General features: G+C 42.7%; 1 protein-coding gene across 8 annotated transcripts in view; it reads right to left on the bottom strand.

Moving 5' to 3' along the window:
• PLEKHA5 (pleckstrin homology domain containing A5) overlaps nt 1–19,939 on the bottom strand; it is a 192,793-nt gene that overhangs the window by 45,669 nt on the left and 127,185 nt on the right. For 6 of the 8 annotated variants that reach the window (XM_063446624.1, XM_063446625.1, XM_063446628.1 and 3 more), the window contains 7 exons: nt 16,746–16,829; nt 15,981–16,095; nt 15,430–15,534; nt 12,338–12,410; nt 8,150–8,250; nt 7,306–7,421; nt 844–1,296 (listed from right to left, as the gene is read on the bottom strand). In XM_063446624.1, the coding sequence (XP_063302694.1) occupies nt 844–1,296; nt 7,306–7,421; nt 8,150–8,250; nt 12,338–12,410; nt 15,430–15,534; nt 15,981–16,095; nt 16,746–16,829 (1,047 nt within the window). Of the gene's footprint in view, nt 1–843; nt 1,297–7,305; nt 7,465–7,638; nt 7,862–8,149; nt 8,251–12,337; nt 12,411–15,429; nt 15,535–15,980; nt 16,096–16,745; nt 16,830–19,939 lie in introns of those variants that run through there. The other 2 variants (XM_063446630.1, XM_063446629.1) reach the window with 2 other exon arrangements.

Genomic DNA, 19,939 nt, shown 5'->3' with positions numbered 1-19,939 from the left:
CACCTCCCATGCCTCACCCTTCTGTCAGTCCCTACAATGGCTTCCTATAAAATATAGAGCTCAATTTAAAATTCTGGTTCTTGCTTTCAAATGTCTACATAATGCTGCTCCCACCTATCTATCCTCCCTTATACACAAGTATGTCCCGTCTAGGCCCTTACGATCTGCTGAAGACTTACGTCTATCTTCTGTCCGTACTCCCACCTCTGATGCTCACCTTCAAGATTTCTCAAGGGCTGCACCCTTCCTGTGGAACTCGCTTCCTTCCTCCGTTAGATGCTCAACCAGTCTCCACTCCTTCAAAAAAATCATTAAAAACCCACTTCTTCATAAAAGTGTATCAATTAAACTGTTAATAGCTCCCAACTGATTCCTCTTCTGCAACTGTCACTAGTCTAATACTATCCTTACCTTTTTGTGTCATTTAACCCCACTCCCTCTAGCATGTAAGCTCATTGAGCAGGGCCCTCAACCCCTCTGTTCCTGTGTGTCCAACTTGTCTGGTTACAACTACATGTCTGTTTGTCCACCCATTGTAAAGCGCTGCAGAATTTGATGGCACTATAACAACAACAACAAAAACAACAACAACATGAAAGTATATTCTTTGTTTTTACGGGAAAAATAATTAAACTAGCAAATAGCAAAAACAATACATATAATAGGTTTGAATTTGATAAACGTGGTGAAGAAAGAAAAAGAAAAGAAAGAAAGATGATCTCAGCGCACACTGAAAGGGAGGGGCTGTATCAGTCTTCATATCAAGACAGCGGATGTGATGGGAGACCCCATAAGCAGGGAGTATGTGGCTAGCTCACTGTGAGAAGGTAATCAAGAACTCACCCTCTGCCATCCTCATCGGGTTCCTTTTCTCGCTGTGCTCTGATCCACTGCTCCAGCTGTAACATTGAATTGGTACGCTGAATGACTCTTTCAGGCTCAGTGTTCAGAATGTGAAGCCTCTGGTGATCGATGGCGTCTGTCTCGGAGATGTGGCCCTGAGTCTCCATGTGTCTACTGTCCGGCCCATTTGCATGCACTGATCGGTACCGCGCAGCATTTGCCGCCAGAATTTCGTAATCCGAGAAGCCAGGGTGATGTCGAACGCTATTTATTTTAGTTAAGGGACGATCCTGGCCATCTTTCTGGAAGCCATATTTCTCAGCTTCCTGGGCCTTTTTGTTGATCTCTTTATTTTTTTGATTATTAATCACCTCTGGCCTGATCAATAGCCGGTGGTTGGGAACATGATTCATTTCTGGAGGTGCTGGATTCTCAAACTTCAGAAGATCCAACCTAGGGATAGGCAGAGGAGATATTTCAGTATACAGATATATCCAAACAAATACCCAATACATGACACTTCCTCCAGGATTGTTCTCGTATACTTTCATACATTTGTCGAGTCAGTTGATTGTCCAAACCTTTGCCACAAACACAAGTGCATAAACGGGATAACAGCTGTGACTCCCCTATACAGACTTAAATACAAAAATCTTTCTCCAATTAAAATGTTAGAATAAAAAAATAAAAAAATATATATTCTAAAGAAATAATAGGTAGATATTATTTAGTTAAGGGCTAGGTTACACCAACACCATTCAATTGGTAACTTTAGCATAAGGTTTAAATACACTGACATTGCCAACATTACAGAGAATAAACTTGGAAACCAATCTGCTTATTACAGCAAAAAACCTCCCCCTCCTGGACGTCGAGGAGCTATTTCTGAACCGCGTGAAGCATTGTGGGAAATATTTGTGGCATCCCAAAATGTGCCTGTCTATATATGTCCTGACTGAACAGATGTGGCCACAAAACCATTTAACTCTGGAGATTTCTACTGTGCCACGTAAACACAATCAGAGAAAAACAACAGACAAGAGCAGAAATGGCAATGCCACAAGAATGTATGTGGCAGAAAGACCCAGGGGAAAATGTTATGGCTGCTCCCACATACACTGACTTAGGCCCCTCCCAGAAACCAACCCTAGACCACGAGTCATGTCCAACCTACAACCAGTGCTCACTAACACCGGGTCAAGTAACCCTTGGAATAATGGAACCAACGCTCACTAACACCGAGTCAAGAAAACCTGGGAATAATGGAACCAACGCTCACTAACACCGGGTCAAGTAACCCTTGGAATAATGGAACCAACGCTCACTAACACCGAGTCAAGTAACCCTGGGAATAATGGAACCAACGCTCACTAACACCGAGTCAAGTAACCCTGGGAATAATGGAACCAACGCTCACTAACACCAGGTCAAGTAACCCTGGGAATAATGGAACCAACGCTCACTAACACCGAGTCAAGTAACCCTGGGAATAATGGAACCAGTGCTCACTAACACCGAGTCAAGTAACCCTGGGAATAACGGTACCAGCGCTCACTAACACCGGGTCAAGAAAACCTGGGAATAATGGAACCAACACTCACTAACACCGAGTCAAGTAACCCTGGGAATAATGGAACCAACGCTCACTAACACCGGGTCAAGTAACCCTGGGAATAATGAAACCAGCGCTCACTAACACCAAAGTAACCCTGGGAATAATGGAACCAGCGCTCACTAACACCGAGTCAATTAACCCTTGGAATAATGGAACCAACGCTCACTAACACCGAGTCAAGTAACCCTGGGAATAATGGAACCAACGCTCACTAACACCGAGTCAAGTAACCCTGGGAATAATGGAACCAACGCTCACTAACACCAGGTCAAGTAACCCTGGGAATAATGGAACCAACGCTCACTAACACCGGGTCAAGTAACCCTGGGAATAATGGAACCAACGCTCACTAACACCGGGTCAAGTAACCCTGGGAATAATGGAACCAACGCTCACTAACACCAGGTCAAGTAACCCTGGGAATAATGGAACCAACGCTCACTAACACCGGGTCAAGTAACCCTGGGAATAATGAAACCAGCGCTCACTAACACCAAAGTAACCCTGGGAATAATGGAACCAGCGCTCACTAACACCGAGTCAAGTAACCCTGGGAATAATGGAACCAGTGCTCACTAACACCGAGTCAATTAACCCTTGGAATAATGGAACCAACGCTCACTAACACCGGGTCAAGTAACCCTGGGAATAATGGAACCAACGCTCACTAACACCGAGTCAAGTAACCCTGGGAATAATGGAACCAACGCTCACTAACACGGAGTCAAGTAACCCTGGGAATAATGGAACCAACGCTCACTAACACCGAGTCAAGTAACCCTGGGAATAATGGAACCAACGCTCACTTAACACAGAGTCAAGAAACCCTGGGAATAATGGAACCAACGCTCACGAACACAGAGGCAAGTAACCCTGGGAATAATGAAACCAACGCTCACTAACACTGAGTCAAGTAACCCTGGGAATAATGGAACCAACGCTCACTAACACGAAAATAAAGCCTGGGAATAATGGAACCAACGCTCACTAACACCGAGTCAAGTAACCCTGGGAATAATGGAACCAGTGCTCACTAACACCGAGTCAAGTAACCTTGGGAATAATGTAACCAATGCTCACTAACACAGAGTCAATTAACCCTTGGAATAATGGAACCAACGCTCACTAACACGGAGTCAAGTAACCCTGGGAATAATGGAACCAACGCTCACTAACACCAAAGTAACCCTGGGAATAATGGAACCAGCGCTCACTAACACTGAGTCAAGTAACCCTGGGAATAATGAAACCAGCGCTCACTAACACCAAAGTAACCCTGGGAATAATGGAACCAGCGCTCACTAACACCGAGTCAAGTAACCCTGGGAATAATGGAACCAACGCTCACTAACACGAAAATAAAGCCTGGGAATAATGGAACCAACGCTCACTAACACCGAGTCAAGTAACCCTGGGAATAATGGAACCAACGCTCACTAACACCGAGTCAAGTAACCCTGGGAATAATGGAACCAACGCTCACTAACACAGAGTCAATTAACCCTTGGAATAATGGAACCAACGCTCACTAACACGGAGTCAAGTAACCCTGGGAATAATGGAACCAACGCTCACTAACACCAAAGTAACCCTGGGAATAATGGAACCAGCGCTCACTAACACCGAGTCAAGTAACCCTGGAAATAATGGAACCAACGCTCACTAACACCGAGTCAAGTAACCCTGGGAATAATGGAACCAACGCTCACTAACACCGAGTCAAGAAAACCTGGGAATAACGGTACCAGCGCTCACTAACACCGAGTCAAGTAACCCTGGGAATAATGGAACCAACGCTCACTAACACCGAGTCAATTAACCCTTGGAATAATGGAACCAACGCTCACTAACACCGGGTCAAGTAACCCTGGGAATAATGGAACCAACGCTCACTAACACCGAGTCAAGTAACCCTGGGAATAATGGAACCAACGCTCACTAACACCGGGTCAAGTAACCCTGGGAATAATGGAACCAACGCTCACTAACACCGAGTCAAGTAACCCTGGGAATAATGGAACCAGTGCTCACTAACACCGAGTCAAGTAACCCTGGGAATAACGGTACCAGCGCTCACTGACACCGAGTCAAGAAAACCTGGGAATAATGGAACCAACGCTCACTAACACCGGGTCAAGAAAACCTGGGAATAATGGAACCAACGCTCACTAACACCGAGTCAAGTAACCCTGGGAATAATGGAACCAACGCTCACTAACACCGGGTCAAGTAACCCTTGGAATAATGGAACCAGCGCTCACTTAACACAGAGTCAAGTAACCCTGGGAATAATGGAACCAACGCTCACTAACACAGAGGCAAGTAACCCTGGGAATAATGGAACCAACGCTCACTAACACGAAAATAAAGCCTGGGAATAATGGAACCAACGCTCACTAACACCGAGTCAAGTAACCCTGGGAATAATGGAACCAGTGCTCACTAACACCGAGTCAAGTAACCCTGGGAATAATGTAACCAATGCTCACTAACACAGAGTCAAGTAACCCTGGGAATAATGGAACCAACGCTCACTAACACCAAAGTAACCCTGGGAATAATGGAACCAGCGCTCACTAACACCGAGTCAAGTAACCCTGGGAATAAAAAATGGAACCAACGCTCACTAACACCGAGTCAAGTAACCCTGGGAATAATGGAACCAACGCTCACTAACACCGAGTCAAGTAACCCTGGGAATAATGGAACCAACGCTCACAAACACAGAGCTAAGAAAACCTGGGAAAAATGGAACCAACGCTCACTAACACGAAAATAAAGCCTGGGAATAATGGAACCAACGCTCACTAACACCGAGTCAAGTAACCCTGGGAATAATGTAACCAACGCTCACTAACACCGAGTCAAGTAATCCTGGGAATAATGTAACCAACGCTCACTAACACCGAGTCAAGTAATCCTGGGAATAATGGAACCAACGCTCACTAACACCGAGTCAAGTAACCCTGGGAATAATGGAACCAACGCTCACTAACACCAAAGTAACCCTGGGAATAATGGAACCAACGCTCACTAACACCGAGTCAAGTAACCCTGGGAATAATGGAACCAACGCTCACTAACACCAAAGTAACCCTGGGAATAATGGAACCAACGCTCACTAACACCGAGTCAAGTAACCCTGGGAATAATGGAACCAACGCTCACTAACACCAAAGTAACCCTGGGAATAATGGAACCAGCGCTCACTAACACTGAGTCAAGTAACCCTGGGAATAATGTAACCAATGCTCACTAACACCGAGTCAAGTAACCCTGGGAATAATGGAACCAGTGCTCACTAACACGGAGTCAAGTAACCCTGGGAATAATGGAACCAACGCTCACTAACACCGAGTCAAGTAACCCTGGGAATAATGGAACCAGTGCTCACTAACACCGAGTCAAGTAACCCTGGGAATAACGGTACCAGCGCTCACTGACACCGAGTCAAGAAAACCTGGGAATAATGGAACCAACGCTCACTAACACGGAGTCAAGTAACCCTGGGAATAATGGAACCATCGTTCACTAACACCGAGTCAAGTAACCCTGGGAATAATGGAACCAACGCTCACTAACACGGAGTTAAGAAAACCTGGGAAAAATGGAACCAGTGCTCACTAACACAGAGTCAAAGCCTGGGAATAATGGAACCAACGCTCACTAACACCGAGTCAAGTAACCCTGGGAATAATGGAACCAACGCTCACTAACACCGAGTCAAGTAACCCTGGGAATAATGGAACCAACGCTCACTAACACCAAGGTAACCCTGGGAATAATGGAACCAGCGCTCACTAACACCGAGTCAAGTAACCCTGGGAATAATGGAACCAACGCTCACTAACACCGAGTCAAGTAACCCTGGGAATAATGGAACCAGCGCTCACTAACACCAAGGTAACCCTGGGAATAATGGAACCAACGCTCACTAACACCAAGGTAACCCTGGGAATAATGGAACCAGCGCTAAAATTCTGTGAATTTTGCAGGGTAACCTCATATTTTTACACAATATTGAAGATTTTCAAAAGAAAAGCCAATTTAATTTGTTGCACATTTATGTAGATTTATGGTGTTGTAATCTCTAATCTAACCTCAGAATTAAAAAATTCAAGTCTATCATAATTATTCACTAAAGTGCGATAAAAAAATTAAATATAGATATATCTATATGAAATTCAAGAGTGCACTCCTAGGTTTTCAAATCCAACATTCTATGTTTAATAAGGTTTAAATCAAGACTTTCATCTGCGTAGAAAAAAATAAATGACGTTTTGACCCTTTATCAAGAGCTTGATCGAAATGTCCATTTTTTTCCCTCCACAGATGACAGTTTTGATTTAAATCTTATAAAACACAGAATTCTGGATTTGAAGACCTAGGAGTGCACCATTTATTTTGTTTATTCTATATTCAACGTGGGTTTGCACCCAAGAAAGCTACATTTTTGTATAGTAGATTGTGGAGTGGCAAGCTGATTGAATATATATACACATACACATATATATATATATATACACACATACATACACACATACATACACATATACATACACATACACATATACATATATATATGTGACATGTCATGATTCACTTTTATTCCAGAAGTTTGGTCTTTAAGGGGTTAAAATACACAGACTTAAGACTTCAAGGTGAATTTAAAATTTCAGGCAAAAAGAAACGGAAAATGGGAGTATTCTTACAATACAGCAATTTTATCCTAAAATTAGAAAATCACTTTGAAATCTGCACAATGTTTAGTGAATAACCCTGAACGCATTGATCTCTGGCAGGCAGAGGTAGAGTTTAATCATTTAAGACGCATGCAAAAAACGCACTTTTTTGTAGGTTCAGAATGCACGAGTGAGGCGTCAGTCATGGCTTTTACCCAGAGTTCCATCTCTCTGCTGGTGTCTGTGCAGAAATAATAGGTCCTCATGTTTGGGTGCGATGCCTGATAGGAAATCACACGATCATTTAAACAAACTATTAAGCTTCTGCAAAACAAAAACAGAAATCGAAACGTTAATATTAAACAACTCAGAAATAAAGCAACGTATTGATAAACTGGCTGTGAATTATGAAGGATTCTATACACTATACATTCTGCAAAGTCAGCGTTACTATTCTATAAATCACAGTTTGCTGTAGGTTTGGATAACTGTACTCACCATGCTGAGGTGCTCTGACAGCTCAGTGTGATAGACTCAGATGTGAAACCAACAATGTGAGATTAGAAAATAAAAAGAGAAGGAAATTAGAATTATTTTTTGCATCAACAAGAAATCAGTAAGGTCCTATAGAGAAACCCAATGACTAGTGACGCACAGTTTACAATTGTCAAATATATTTCCTGCGTCTCTGATATTAATCCTGCTCCTCTCAGTTGTCCTAGACCATCTAACTGAGATTATCTAACTGCTTCATCCAACTGCCCCGCTTCTACACCGCTTTTCTCAGATCCCTGCCCCTCTATTTCTACTTTGACTTGCCCTGCCCCCCCCCCCCCCCCCACTGCTTCTTCCAGCTGCCTGGCACATCCCATGTTGGTGCCAACTGCCAAGTACCTTCAATGTTTTACCCAGTTGCCTCAAAGCATGCAAAGTTTCCCTGCCACTATCTTTTCATTTGAATTGTCTATTCCCATTCACAAGAAAATACTTTGGAGTCTACGTTCCTTACCTTAAAGGCAAACATGCGGTTAATGTGATCCTCTGGGGTCACTAGAGAGATCTGGAAACTGGGCAACAGGATACTGCCAAGCACACCCTCTTCCTTCTCATCTGTCAAACAGGACACAATCTATAAAATGATCTATTTATAATTTATAAATCAGTCTTCATAGAAATAAAATAAAATAAAATAAACATACAGTATCTCCCAGGCCCCTCACAACATCAGCAGATAAGAGAGAAGATGTGTGGACATTAGGTTACAAAACCGGCCATGTAATCAATTATGTCCCCGGCAATAAGAACAGTAAAGGGTTAAGATGTTTTCTATGGAGCCAGCCATTGAATCAGTTACGTCCCCGCAATAAGAACAGTAAAGGGTTAAATGTGTTCTATTGAGCCAGCCATCGAATCAGTTACGTCCCCGCAATAAGAACGGTAAAGGGTTAACATGCGTACTACGGAGCCAGCCATCGAATCAGTTACGTCCCCGCAATAAGAACGGTAAAGGGTTAACATGCGTACTACGGAGCCAGCCATTGAATCAGTTACTTCCCCGCAATAAGAACAGTAAAGGGTTAAGATGTGTACTACGGAGCCAGCCATGTAATCTGTTACGTCCCTGCAAGTAAAGGTTTAGGATACACACTATGTACTTTATACCCTTTTATATATTATACTGTATACACAGTGTATTTTACACCGTTATATTTTATACTGTATACACAATGTATTTTACACGGTTATATTTTACAATGTACATAGTGTTCGGATAGACAGACTAGTAACAAGGCAGCCAAGAATAAAAAGATTGCAACTGTCAAGAGGAACATGCATTTTCTACTCCCAGTGACAAGCAACGGCCCACATTCAGAGTTTATTTACAGGAAAGATCTGATGGGAATTCTCCAAACCCTCAGGCAACAAGCCGGCTTTAAAGGCTGAAAACAAGCACTGACATTCAATTATGGGGAACGCCTGATGGCAGCCATGCAGGGAGAAGGTAACATTGTTCTGTCCTTGGGTTCCAGCAGGGAGCAGAGTGTTACTATGCACACAGCTGAGAAAAACGCCGGCCTATTTAGCTAAATAGATTGCCCAAGCATTTAGCCACAAAACACTACTTCACTGACAACCAATCACCATCGGCCATTCAGTGAAATTGCTAGGATTGATTTTAAAAGTAAGCGATCAATCTATCACGGCATGGTGCAGTAAAATGACATCTGCTGTGCCAGGGATAAAATTATGAATACCACAACTACACCCTCACACTGCCCATTTAGCGAGATACCAGGGAGCAGGACACCAGTAACATCTTGATTTAACACTTGGAACAAACAATTACAATATATAAAAAGAACCACAAAATAAAAATGGCTGTTCACAACTCCACCTACATTTCATTCTGTACAATAACAGTATATATCCCCTGCACTATATCCTCTCCAATAACAGTATATATCCCCGCCCCCGCACTGTATCCTCTCCAATAACAGTATATATCCCCGCCCCCGCACTGTATCCTCTCCAAAAACAGTATATATCCCCGCATTGTATCCTCTCCAATAACAGTATATATCCCCGCATTGTATCCTCTCCAATAACAGTATATATCCCCGCATTGTATCCTCTCCAATAACAGTATATATCCCCGCATTGTATCCTCTCCAATAACAGTATATATCCCCGCATTGTATCCTCTCCAATAACAGTATATATCCCCGCCCCCGCACTGTATCCTCTCCAAAAACAGTATATATCCCCGCATTGTATCCTCTCCAATAACAGTATATATCCCCGCACTGTATCCTCTCCAATAACAGTATATATCCCCGCCCCCGCACTGTATCCTCTCCAATAACAGTATATATCCCCGCCCCCGCACTGTATCCTCTCCAATAACAGTATATATCCCCACCCCCGCACTGTATCCTCTCCAATAACAGTATATATCCCCAACCCCGCACTGTATCCTCTCCAATAACAGTATATATCCCTGCCCCCGCACTGTATCCTCTCCAATAACAGTATATATCCCCGCCCCCGCACTGTATCCTCTCCAATAACAGTATATATCCCCGCCCCCACACTGTATCCTCTCCAATAACAGTATATATCCCCGCCCCCGCACTGTATCCTCTCCAATAACATATATCCCCGCCCCCGCCCTATATCCTCTCCAATAACAGTATATATCCCCGCCCCCGCACTATATCCTCTCCAATAACAGTATATATCCCCGCCCCCGCACTATATCCTCTCCAATAACAGTATATATATCCCCGCCCCCGCACTGTATCCTCTCCAACAGTATATATCCCCGCCCTATATCCTCTCCAATAACAGTATATATCCCCGCCCCGCACTGTATCCTTCCCAATAACAGTATATATCCCCGCCCCCGCACTGTATCCTCTCCAATAACAGTATATATCCCCGCCCCCGCACTATATCCTCTCCAATAACAGTATATATCCCCGCCCCCGCACTGTGTCCTCTCCAATAACAGTATATATCTCCTGCACTATATCCTCTCCAATAACAGTATATATCCCCACCCCTGCACTGTGTCCTCTCCAATAACAGTATATATCTCCTGCACTATATCCTCTCCAATAACAGTATATATCCCCGCCCCCGCACTGTATCCTCTCCAATAACAGTATATATCCCCGCCCCCGCACTGTATCCTCTCCAATAACAGTATATATCCCCGCCCCCGAACTGTATCCTCCCCAATAACAGTATATATCCCTGCCCCCGCACTATATCCTCTCCAACAGTATAAATCCCTCCTGCACTGTATCATCTCCAATAACAGTATATATCCCCACCCCCGCACTGTATCCTCTCCAATAACAGTATATATCCCCGCCCCCGCACTGTATCCTCCTTTCCAATAACAGTATATATCCCTAATGCACTGTATCCTCTCCAATAACAGTATATATCCCCTGCACTATATCTCTCCAATAACAGTATATATCCCCGCCCCCGCACTGTATCCTCTCCAATAACAGTATATATCCCCGCCCCCGCACTGTATCCTCTCCAATAACAGTATATATCCCCGCCCCCGCACTGGATCCTCTCCAATAACAGTATATATCCCCGCCCCCGCACTGGATCCTCTCCAATAACATATATCCCCGCCCCCGCACTATATCCTCTCCAATAACATATATCCCCGCCCCCGCACTGTATCCTCTCCAATAACAGTATATATCCCCGCCCCGCACTGTATCCTCTCCAATAACAGTATAAATCCCTCCTGCACTGTATCCTCTCCAATAACAGTATATATCCCCGCCCCCGCACTGTATCCTCTCCAATAACCGTATATATCCCCCCCGCACTGTATCCTCTCCAATAACCGTATATATCCCCCCTGCACTGTATCCTCTCCAATAACCGTATATATCCCCCCTGCACTGTATCCTCCCCAATAACAGTATATATCCCCGCCCCCGCACTGTATCCTCCTTTCCAATAACAGAATATATCCCTAATGCACTGTATCCTCTCCAATAACAGTATATATCCCCTGCACTATATCTCTCCAATAACAGTATATATCCCCGCCCCCGCACTATATCCTCCCCAATAACAGTATATATCCCCGCCCCCGCACTGTATCCTCTCCAATAACAGTATATATCCCCGCCCCCGCACTGTATCCTCCTTTCCAATAACAGTATATATCCCTAATGCACTGTATCCTCTCCAATAACAGTATATATCCCCGCCCCCGCACTATATCCTCCCCAATAACAGTATATATCCCCGCCCCCGCACTGTATCCTCTCCAATAACAGTATATATCCCCGCCCCCGCACTGTATCCTCTCCAATAACAGTATATATCCCCGCCCCCGCACTGGATCCTCTCCAATAACATATATCCCCACCCCCGCACTGTATCCTCTCCAATAACAGTATATATCCCCAACCCCGCACTGTATCCTCTCCAATAACAGTATATATCCCCGCCCCCGCACTGTATCCTCTCCAATAACAGTATATATCCCCGCCCCCGCACTGTATCCTCTCCAATAACCGTATACATACCCCCGCACTGTATCCTCTCCAATAACCGTATATATCCCCCCTGCACTGTATCCTCCCCAATAACAGTATATATCCCCGCCCGCCCACTGTATCCTCTGCAATACGCACAATGCTACTACTATACTCACCTCTGTAATAGAACAAGCAGAGATCTGACAGCACAAACCAACGTTTCTTCCACAACTTCATTCCAGAGTTTGCCTGTGGAACAAAAAATAAATTTTATATATATATATATATATATATATATATATATATATATATATATATATATATATATATATATATATATATATATATATATATATATATATATATATATATATAAAGTCAATCACAATAAATATCTGCACAGAATATTTGTAGGAATTTTAAAAGAAATGTTTTGTACTCATGGATATTGTATAAATGATATAACACTTTCACTGCTCTCCTATGCATTTAACCACTTAAGAAAATCTAGAATGTAAGCACTTTTTAGCATGGCCCTCTTCACGTCTGTCAGCATTATTATTTTTATTTTTTATTCTTTATTTTTGAGTGCATGGGGTTTACAACACGGCTTACTCTGCCACGATAGCGGTCGTAAGCTTGAGCATTTCACAGTATAATATAATAGTGACATATAAGCATTGCACATTTTTAGATTAAAGTAACGGTAAATTAAAAAAAACTTAACGTAATTTAACATTTGTTGCTCAAGAGAAGTAACAGTGGTAGCTGAAGTTAGGGTAGAGTGACATCTTGATTAAATTGCGAGAGTAGTTGTGAAGAGACAAGAGGATCACAGAAGAATAGTCGTCTAGCTAAACTTTGTTGGGCTAGTCACTTTAAAACTGTTAACCATCCTGCCTTGCAGTCATGTGCGTAGTAGTGCTTTATTTGCTGACTTTCACAATATGTCAGGAGTTGGTCTTGGACTTGTGTAATAGGCGTCGGGTTGGTCAGTACTCAGTTTGGGTTGGTGTGTCAACGCTCTGCATACTATGGGTCTGTTATTGTTTTATACAGGCAGTGTGCGTCTGTGCTGTATGGACGGTCATGTGTACGTTCTGCCCTCTTTCCTGCTACTTTGCATGAGTAGTAGTAATACGTTTATTATTATTTTTAAACCCATTGAATAAATGTAACGCATTATAATTAACATGCAACCTTTACTCTTCTTTAATACTATATCAGTGAAACCCTTTTCAAAAATGGCCCTGGTCAATATCCTCTAAAGGAACACTATAGGCATCAAAACAACTTAAGCTTAATGAAGCAGTTTTGGTGTATAGACCAAGCCGCTGCAGTCTCACTGCTCAATTCTCTGCTGTTTAGGCATTAAATCACTTTGTTTATGCAGCCCTAGCCACACCTCCCCTGGCAGTGTCTGACACAGCCTGCATTGATATTAATTAGAAGTTTGTATCTACTGTTCTGTAATTTAAACACACACACAGGAGGCTCCTGAAGGTTCATGCAAACTATTAGCAGGAGATAAATTCTTATATAGAATGTGCAATAAATGAACTGTAAACATTAGATGACTCTTTACAAGAAGTGTTTAGGAAGGCTGTGTAAGTCACATGCAGGGAGGTGAGACTAGGACAGTATTAACTCCTAAATGGCACTGAATTCAGCAGTAAGCCTGCAGAGACAAGATATATACACCATAACTACTTCATTAAGCTACAGTTGCTTAGGTGCTAAGAATATATTTTTTTAAATTAGACAAAAGCTCGATCTACACACAGTACTTATCCATATCCTTTAATATTAAATTCTGATCCGCATACAGTTTGTTTTTAATAACCTTGGTTAAATCTAGATTGGCACACAGCATTATAAAAAAAAAAAAAAAAAAAATATGGAAAAATATCATGGTCCGTCTTTAACCCTCTTCAATCTAGCTCCCATGCTCTCCAAGTTTTACAAATCACAAAAATTCTTCACTGGCCCACTGAATCTGCCCTTACCAAAGTGACCGTAATCACGACGTAATCGCTGCTAAATCTAAAGGTCAGTACTCTCTCAATTCTCCACGACCTCTCTGCTGCCTTTGATACTGTTGACCACGCTCTTCTACAAACCCTCCGCCAACCTTGGACTCTGTACTTTCCTGGGTTTCATCCTATCTTTCTGAACGCTCATCTAGTGTCACTTTCTCTGTTGCCACGTCCTCCGCGGTACCTGTCTTAATGTTCCTCAAGCCTTTGTTCTTAGTCCTCAGTTATTGTCCATCTGCCCCTCTTGGTAACTAACCACTCCTTTAGATTTTAGTACAATCTATATGCAGATGATACTCCGATTTACCTCTCCTACCCTGGCCTCACTCCGGCTCTCCTGGAATGCATCACTTGCTGCCTCTCTTCCATGAACTCCTCGTCCCCCCCCACCCATCTCCCTGCATGTCAATGGGACACCCATTATCCCATCTCCACAAGCTCACTGCCATGGTGTAGCTTTTGATTTACTTTTTCTCCTCATATACAGTGTGTTTCTAAATCCTGTAAATTCCACCTCAAAAACCATGTTCATGTGCGCATTATTTTCCGATTAGACTATTGGAACTCTATTCATCAGCCTCATTAATACCTGCATTGGCCCACTTCAGTCTACCCTATAGAATGTAAGCTCCTCCCATAGACCGCAAGCTCCTCCCATATACCGCAAGCTCCTCCCATATACCGCAAGCTCCTCCCATAGACCGCAAGCTAGTTTGAGCAGAGTCTTCTTCAACCTATCGTTCCTGTAAGTTTTCTTGTAATTGTCCTATTTGTAGTTAAATCCCCTCTCTCATAATATTGTAAAGCGCTACGGAATCTGTTGGCGCTATATAAATGGCTATGATAATAATAATAATAATAATAATGATGATTGCTGTAGCCAGGTTTATTTGCCTGACTGACTCCTATTCCCACACCTTACCCGTTTGCCAATCATTACATTGGTTTCCTGTATCCTTCAGGATCAAATCCAAACTGCTAACACAAACCTACAAGCCCTCACTAACGGCACTCCTCAGTACATTTCCTCTACTCAAATGCACCCCTTTAGTTGTGCGCACGGAAGGGGAGTGGGGGCACAATGCGATATAAGGGAAAGAGGGAGGGGAGCAAGGGTCTACGTTATTGGAGTGTGAGGTCGCACATGAGGAAGAGATGAAAAGAAGATAGGATCTGCTCAATGGGATGGTGAGGGCAAACTATAGGGACTGACCAAGAATATGTCACCTTACCTTTTTATAAAGCCAGTTGCGCATAGCGACTGGGGCATTTGGATTTCGCTTTATTGAATTTGATCTTTTGCCAAAATTATGAACTTTTCCTGACGTTCGGGAGGACTGTTCGGGAGAAAGAGAAAACATGATAATTAAATCAAAACAGTGTCACAGAGTCCAATCTCCGCTCCATTTAACAGGCGAAAAGATCATTAATAAAACCAACGATGCATCTAAATTTGTCCAGTCTTTAATCTGCACCCGTTAGCTACGGAATCACTATACATTAAAAAGATATCCCTACCACTGGCTGCCTGGGACCCCAACGACCAGAGCCAAGTTGGACGCAGAAAGATTTCTGGTTTGATTAATAATAATAATAATGAAAAAAAATGTTTTAAGTATAATATTGACTTAAATTAAACTCTTGACAGGTTATAAAGTCCTGATTTTCTATTCTGTTCAAAACATTAGAAACATCAGGGTAAACCTGGTAAAGTATACACAGTATTTTGAATGTCCAATGCAAGACAGTATTCAAGCCTTGACTGACAGAGAAAATCACTCACTCTGGTCAGGGGGCTGGTGGGATCAGCAGTGGAGATCACATTGCAATTTGAGGCATCGCTTGTCATGCTCACAGTTCGATCTTTCTTTTCCTGAGAGGTCATTGTGGAAGTCGTGCTGTAAATAGAAGGGCGACAGAAGAGGGAAGCTTGTGAATCTAACGCATAGAGGAAAGAGGCTGCCACTCTTAATAAACTGCAGGCCATTGAAATCTGAACGATGTTGGACAGATCGCACATCCATCATTACACCAAAACTGCCTAGTTAGAAAACAACACACACACACACAAGTAACAAATTAGAAAGAGTGAACCTCAAAGCCATCTTGCTGACAGAGCAAGGCAGGATTAAAAAGAAAATCAAAGCGTTCAATATAGGGATGCACTGAAATGAAAATTCTGGGCCGAAACCAAAACTTCAGGATGCTCTTGGCCAAAAAACGAAAATGACTCTCCCCCGCCACCAAATGATTTAAAAAAATATATATATATATATTTTTTCCCTATAATTTTATTATTAGACTTTAATTGATCCAATATGAAAAACTTCCCTCCTCCCCAGTCCCATAGACCATTGTCAGCAAGCCACTTGTTTCCACCTCCAGCATGAAACCACATTCTGCAAAGCTGCATTCACATTCTTTAAAATCTTTTCTTCCAGTTTGAGGTTTTGCTTACTTTTTTACAGTAGAAACCTCAACCAAGTCTAAATTTCCATTACAGCGGGACAAAGTGGATTCTTTTCAAAAGTGTGTATTCAATACTTACTGATCGTTCACCACAAAGATACAGTTATCTTGAGATGGCTGCGAGGTCACCGGATGTTTGCAGGTCACCTTCCGCTCATTGTGACTGAGGAACGAAAAAGGAAAATAAAAAAACATGAAAACCAGATATGGAGCGCCAGAACTGGTTGTATGTAAAAGCCTTTGTAATAAAGCATAGCAATGACAGCTGGACCTCTATAACACCCTATCTGGTGATAAAATATTATACTGAAGTAAAGATAAAAGCAGAAGTTTCAACATTTTAAATCAAAATAAATACAATTGATAAATTACACAGAACATTTAAGACAGACTACCACAAAACTGTGATATTTAAACTAAATCTGCACCAGCAAATCTATTAACAATGGAATCCGAAAGCCACACAGTAATTACAGAGAGGAGGTCGGCCGTAGCTTGTTCTGATGATCTGAGACGAGGTTTCTAGAAGGATGGTGCCTGTAATTAGCCTGTGGAATGAATCCCAGAGAGGCCCCCTGCTTGTAGCCCTGGGATATGGTTATAAATCACCTGCAGCTAACACGCGCAGGGATAGTTAATAAAGTGAGAATTCAAAGTAAATTTCAAACTTCAGACCAACGCAGCCATAAAGGAAACTAAGTTAAAGAAGTTTCCCGTTCTGTTACTTTGTCCTTTACATGCCACAAGCGGTCATATAGCCCAGGGATAATAAGATTTGGGAACATTGGGCTCGCACCATGTTGAAGAGGAACAGAGCAGAATACAGTGCTTGAGGGTAAAGTGACGGGAAATGTGTTCGGTATGGAAACTACAAGAAGTACACTGCATCCCATTCTATATAGTGCTTTAACAGGCAGAACAACTAAGATAGCGCCTCTGGTATTAGCATAGGGTACCGGATGAATAGCTGTCGTGAGGGAGGCACCCACTTAGTGCCACGGCTAGCGGGTGGGGGAAGGGAAGTGTGAGTAATCATGGAGGGGATTAATCTCAACATGCCAGCAATCATAGCTGTATCGAATAAGGTTGGGCCCTCTTAAGGACACATGACATGTCATGATTCCCTTTTATTCCAGAAGTTTGGTCCTTAAGGGGTTAAAGAGTCAAAAGCAGTAATGGAGTAACTTTCAAAGTAAAATAACCAAGACAAAGATGCACGAAAAGCAAAATAAAATCAAGATATAAAGAGTAAGCCTATGTTCACGGTATCACAGCAGCTATCGCAGGGTTTCCTCTTTCTGCAGCCGGGATAAGTGGACGAACCTGGGGCGGTGGGTGTGGTGTATGTCGCTGCTCTCCTGTTTCGGCTGGTAGCTCCGTGAGGGTATGACGAATGTCAGAGTCAAGGAATCATGGTGATATTTTGCAGTAATCAGGGGTTTCAATGATCTCCGCTAGTCAATCGTGGCTTTAGACAGGTCAGGATAAAATGTAAAAGAGCAATCCTCGTATCGGTAGGAAATCTTGTTGCAGACAGCGGTCAGGAACATTTGTTTCTTCTGCCCAAGTTGGATTCGTATGAGGAGATCCTGTGTGGGCTCTGTTTGGGGGCCGAGATCGTGTATCAGTCATCCAGCAGGACTAATTTAGCTTGTTTGGCAGAGAAGAGGTTCGACAGCAGCTGCTGAAAGAAGTGTAGTATTTCAGCAGCCTTTATAACGTATGCTAAGCCGCACATTTTAAGGTTTTTCCAGTGCCTTCTGTTGCACCAGATCTCATCAAAGAGGCTACTTAAGGCATTCTTTGTCACTGGATTACACCTGGCAGTCGTTGTTGGCAGGGCCGTGTGGGAGTCTTCGCTGGAGAATCGAGGCCCTGCTGGTGACGCTACGACAGGTAGCTGCGGGGTTCTCCTGTGTCAGTGGTTGTCAGTGTTATCAGCCTTTTTCTTTCCCATTGCTTAGGGAGGATCTTTCAGAGCAACTGGTGTCACAAAGGTCAGTGTAACCCTTGAATTTTAGTCACGGAGCTCCCCCTGTGTAACCACTCCTCCCCCCCCCCCCCCCCCACAATTTACTTTTAATTCCCTTTTATTTCTCACATTAGTGAATAACCCTGTCCCATGCAGACCAAGTCATTCACATATGGTCCTCTGAAAAAAAATATGTAAATGTTAGAAAGTATTCATTTAGTGAGGTACCAGTTTATCGATGTCGTGTTTTCAGATGATCAATAACGACAATCAATCTTGGCTTTTTGGCCACAACCGGTTTCTGTTTGGCCGTATGTCCAAACATGCCCATAGAAAGTGATAAATGGCCAGTTGCCATGATTAAAAGGGTTTCCTTATGTAAATGTCCAGAAAGATCCCTGGTAATCTCAGGGCAGTTATGTGAAGTGCTGGATATTATTCACCATACATTTGTAACATTAAGCAACACATGTTACAGCCCCCAAATTCAGTGAGAGCAATGCATGTAATGGCATGGCTTGAGAGAAGAGTGCATACCAAGAGATATCTGGGAGTGTCGCCAACAGCACCACATACCCGTCATCAACCTCCAAATTATTATTAAAATTCTATTATTTATATAGCGCCAGCAAATTCTGTAGCGCAGTACAATGGATGATTCCCTATTAACCCATTGTGTGCCATGGGGCCCAAGCCAATGAATCCCTGGAGAAGGTTCTAAGTTCATGAACACAGCCATGGTCTGAGAAAGACGAACAGAGTCCGACTTCTATAATTACAGGGTTTCCATGCAATGCGAGGCACAGAAGGGAAATCTAGGGTTAATGGTAGCTGGCATTGCTGCACCGGCGCTGTGCCTGTGATCTCGGCATCGTGTTATGGCAGGAAGCTGTGAGAACTTAATTCCTTTCATTCACATTAGCTGATTAACACCAGCATTTAGTTAAAAATTAGTTCTAATTAGTGTGTGAAGTATACTTGCTCTGTGATTATACGGAATAAACTCCATCCACTCTCAGTTGCTGAATTAATTGCTACACAATGATGTTCTACATTAAATGATTCATTTTTATTAACTCCTTCAGGAGAAGAGGCTATTCCTGCACACATTGGGAACCTAATAACCCTATAGTGCCAGGAAAAAAAAAGTTTTCCTGGTACTATAGTGCTCCTTTAATGAAGCAGTTTCAGTGTATAAATATAGATCAGAATATTCCATAAGGACTGTGTGCCAATTGGGATGTAACCAATATTAAAGGTTAGTAATAACGACTGCATGCGGATCAGAATTTAATATTAAA

The sequence above is a fragment of the Pelobates fuscus genome, chromosome 3, assembly GCF_036172605.1.
Source record: "Pelobates fuscus isolate aPelFus1 chromosome 3, aPelFus1.pri, whole genome shotgun sequence".
In the NCBI taxonomy this organism is placed as follows: Eukaryota; Metazoa; Chordata; class Amphibia; order Anura; family Pelobatidae; genus Pelobates; species Pelobates fuscus.
The sequence above is the reverse complement of the archived record's forward strand: the minus strand, read 5'-3'. Positions and strand labels throughout refer to the sequence as shown.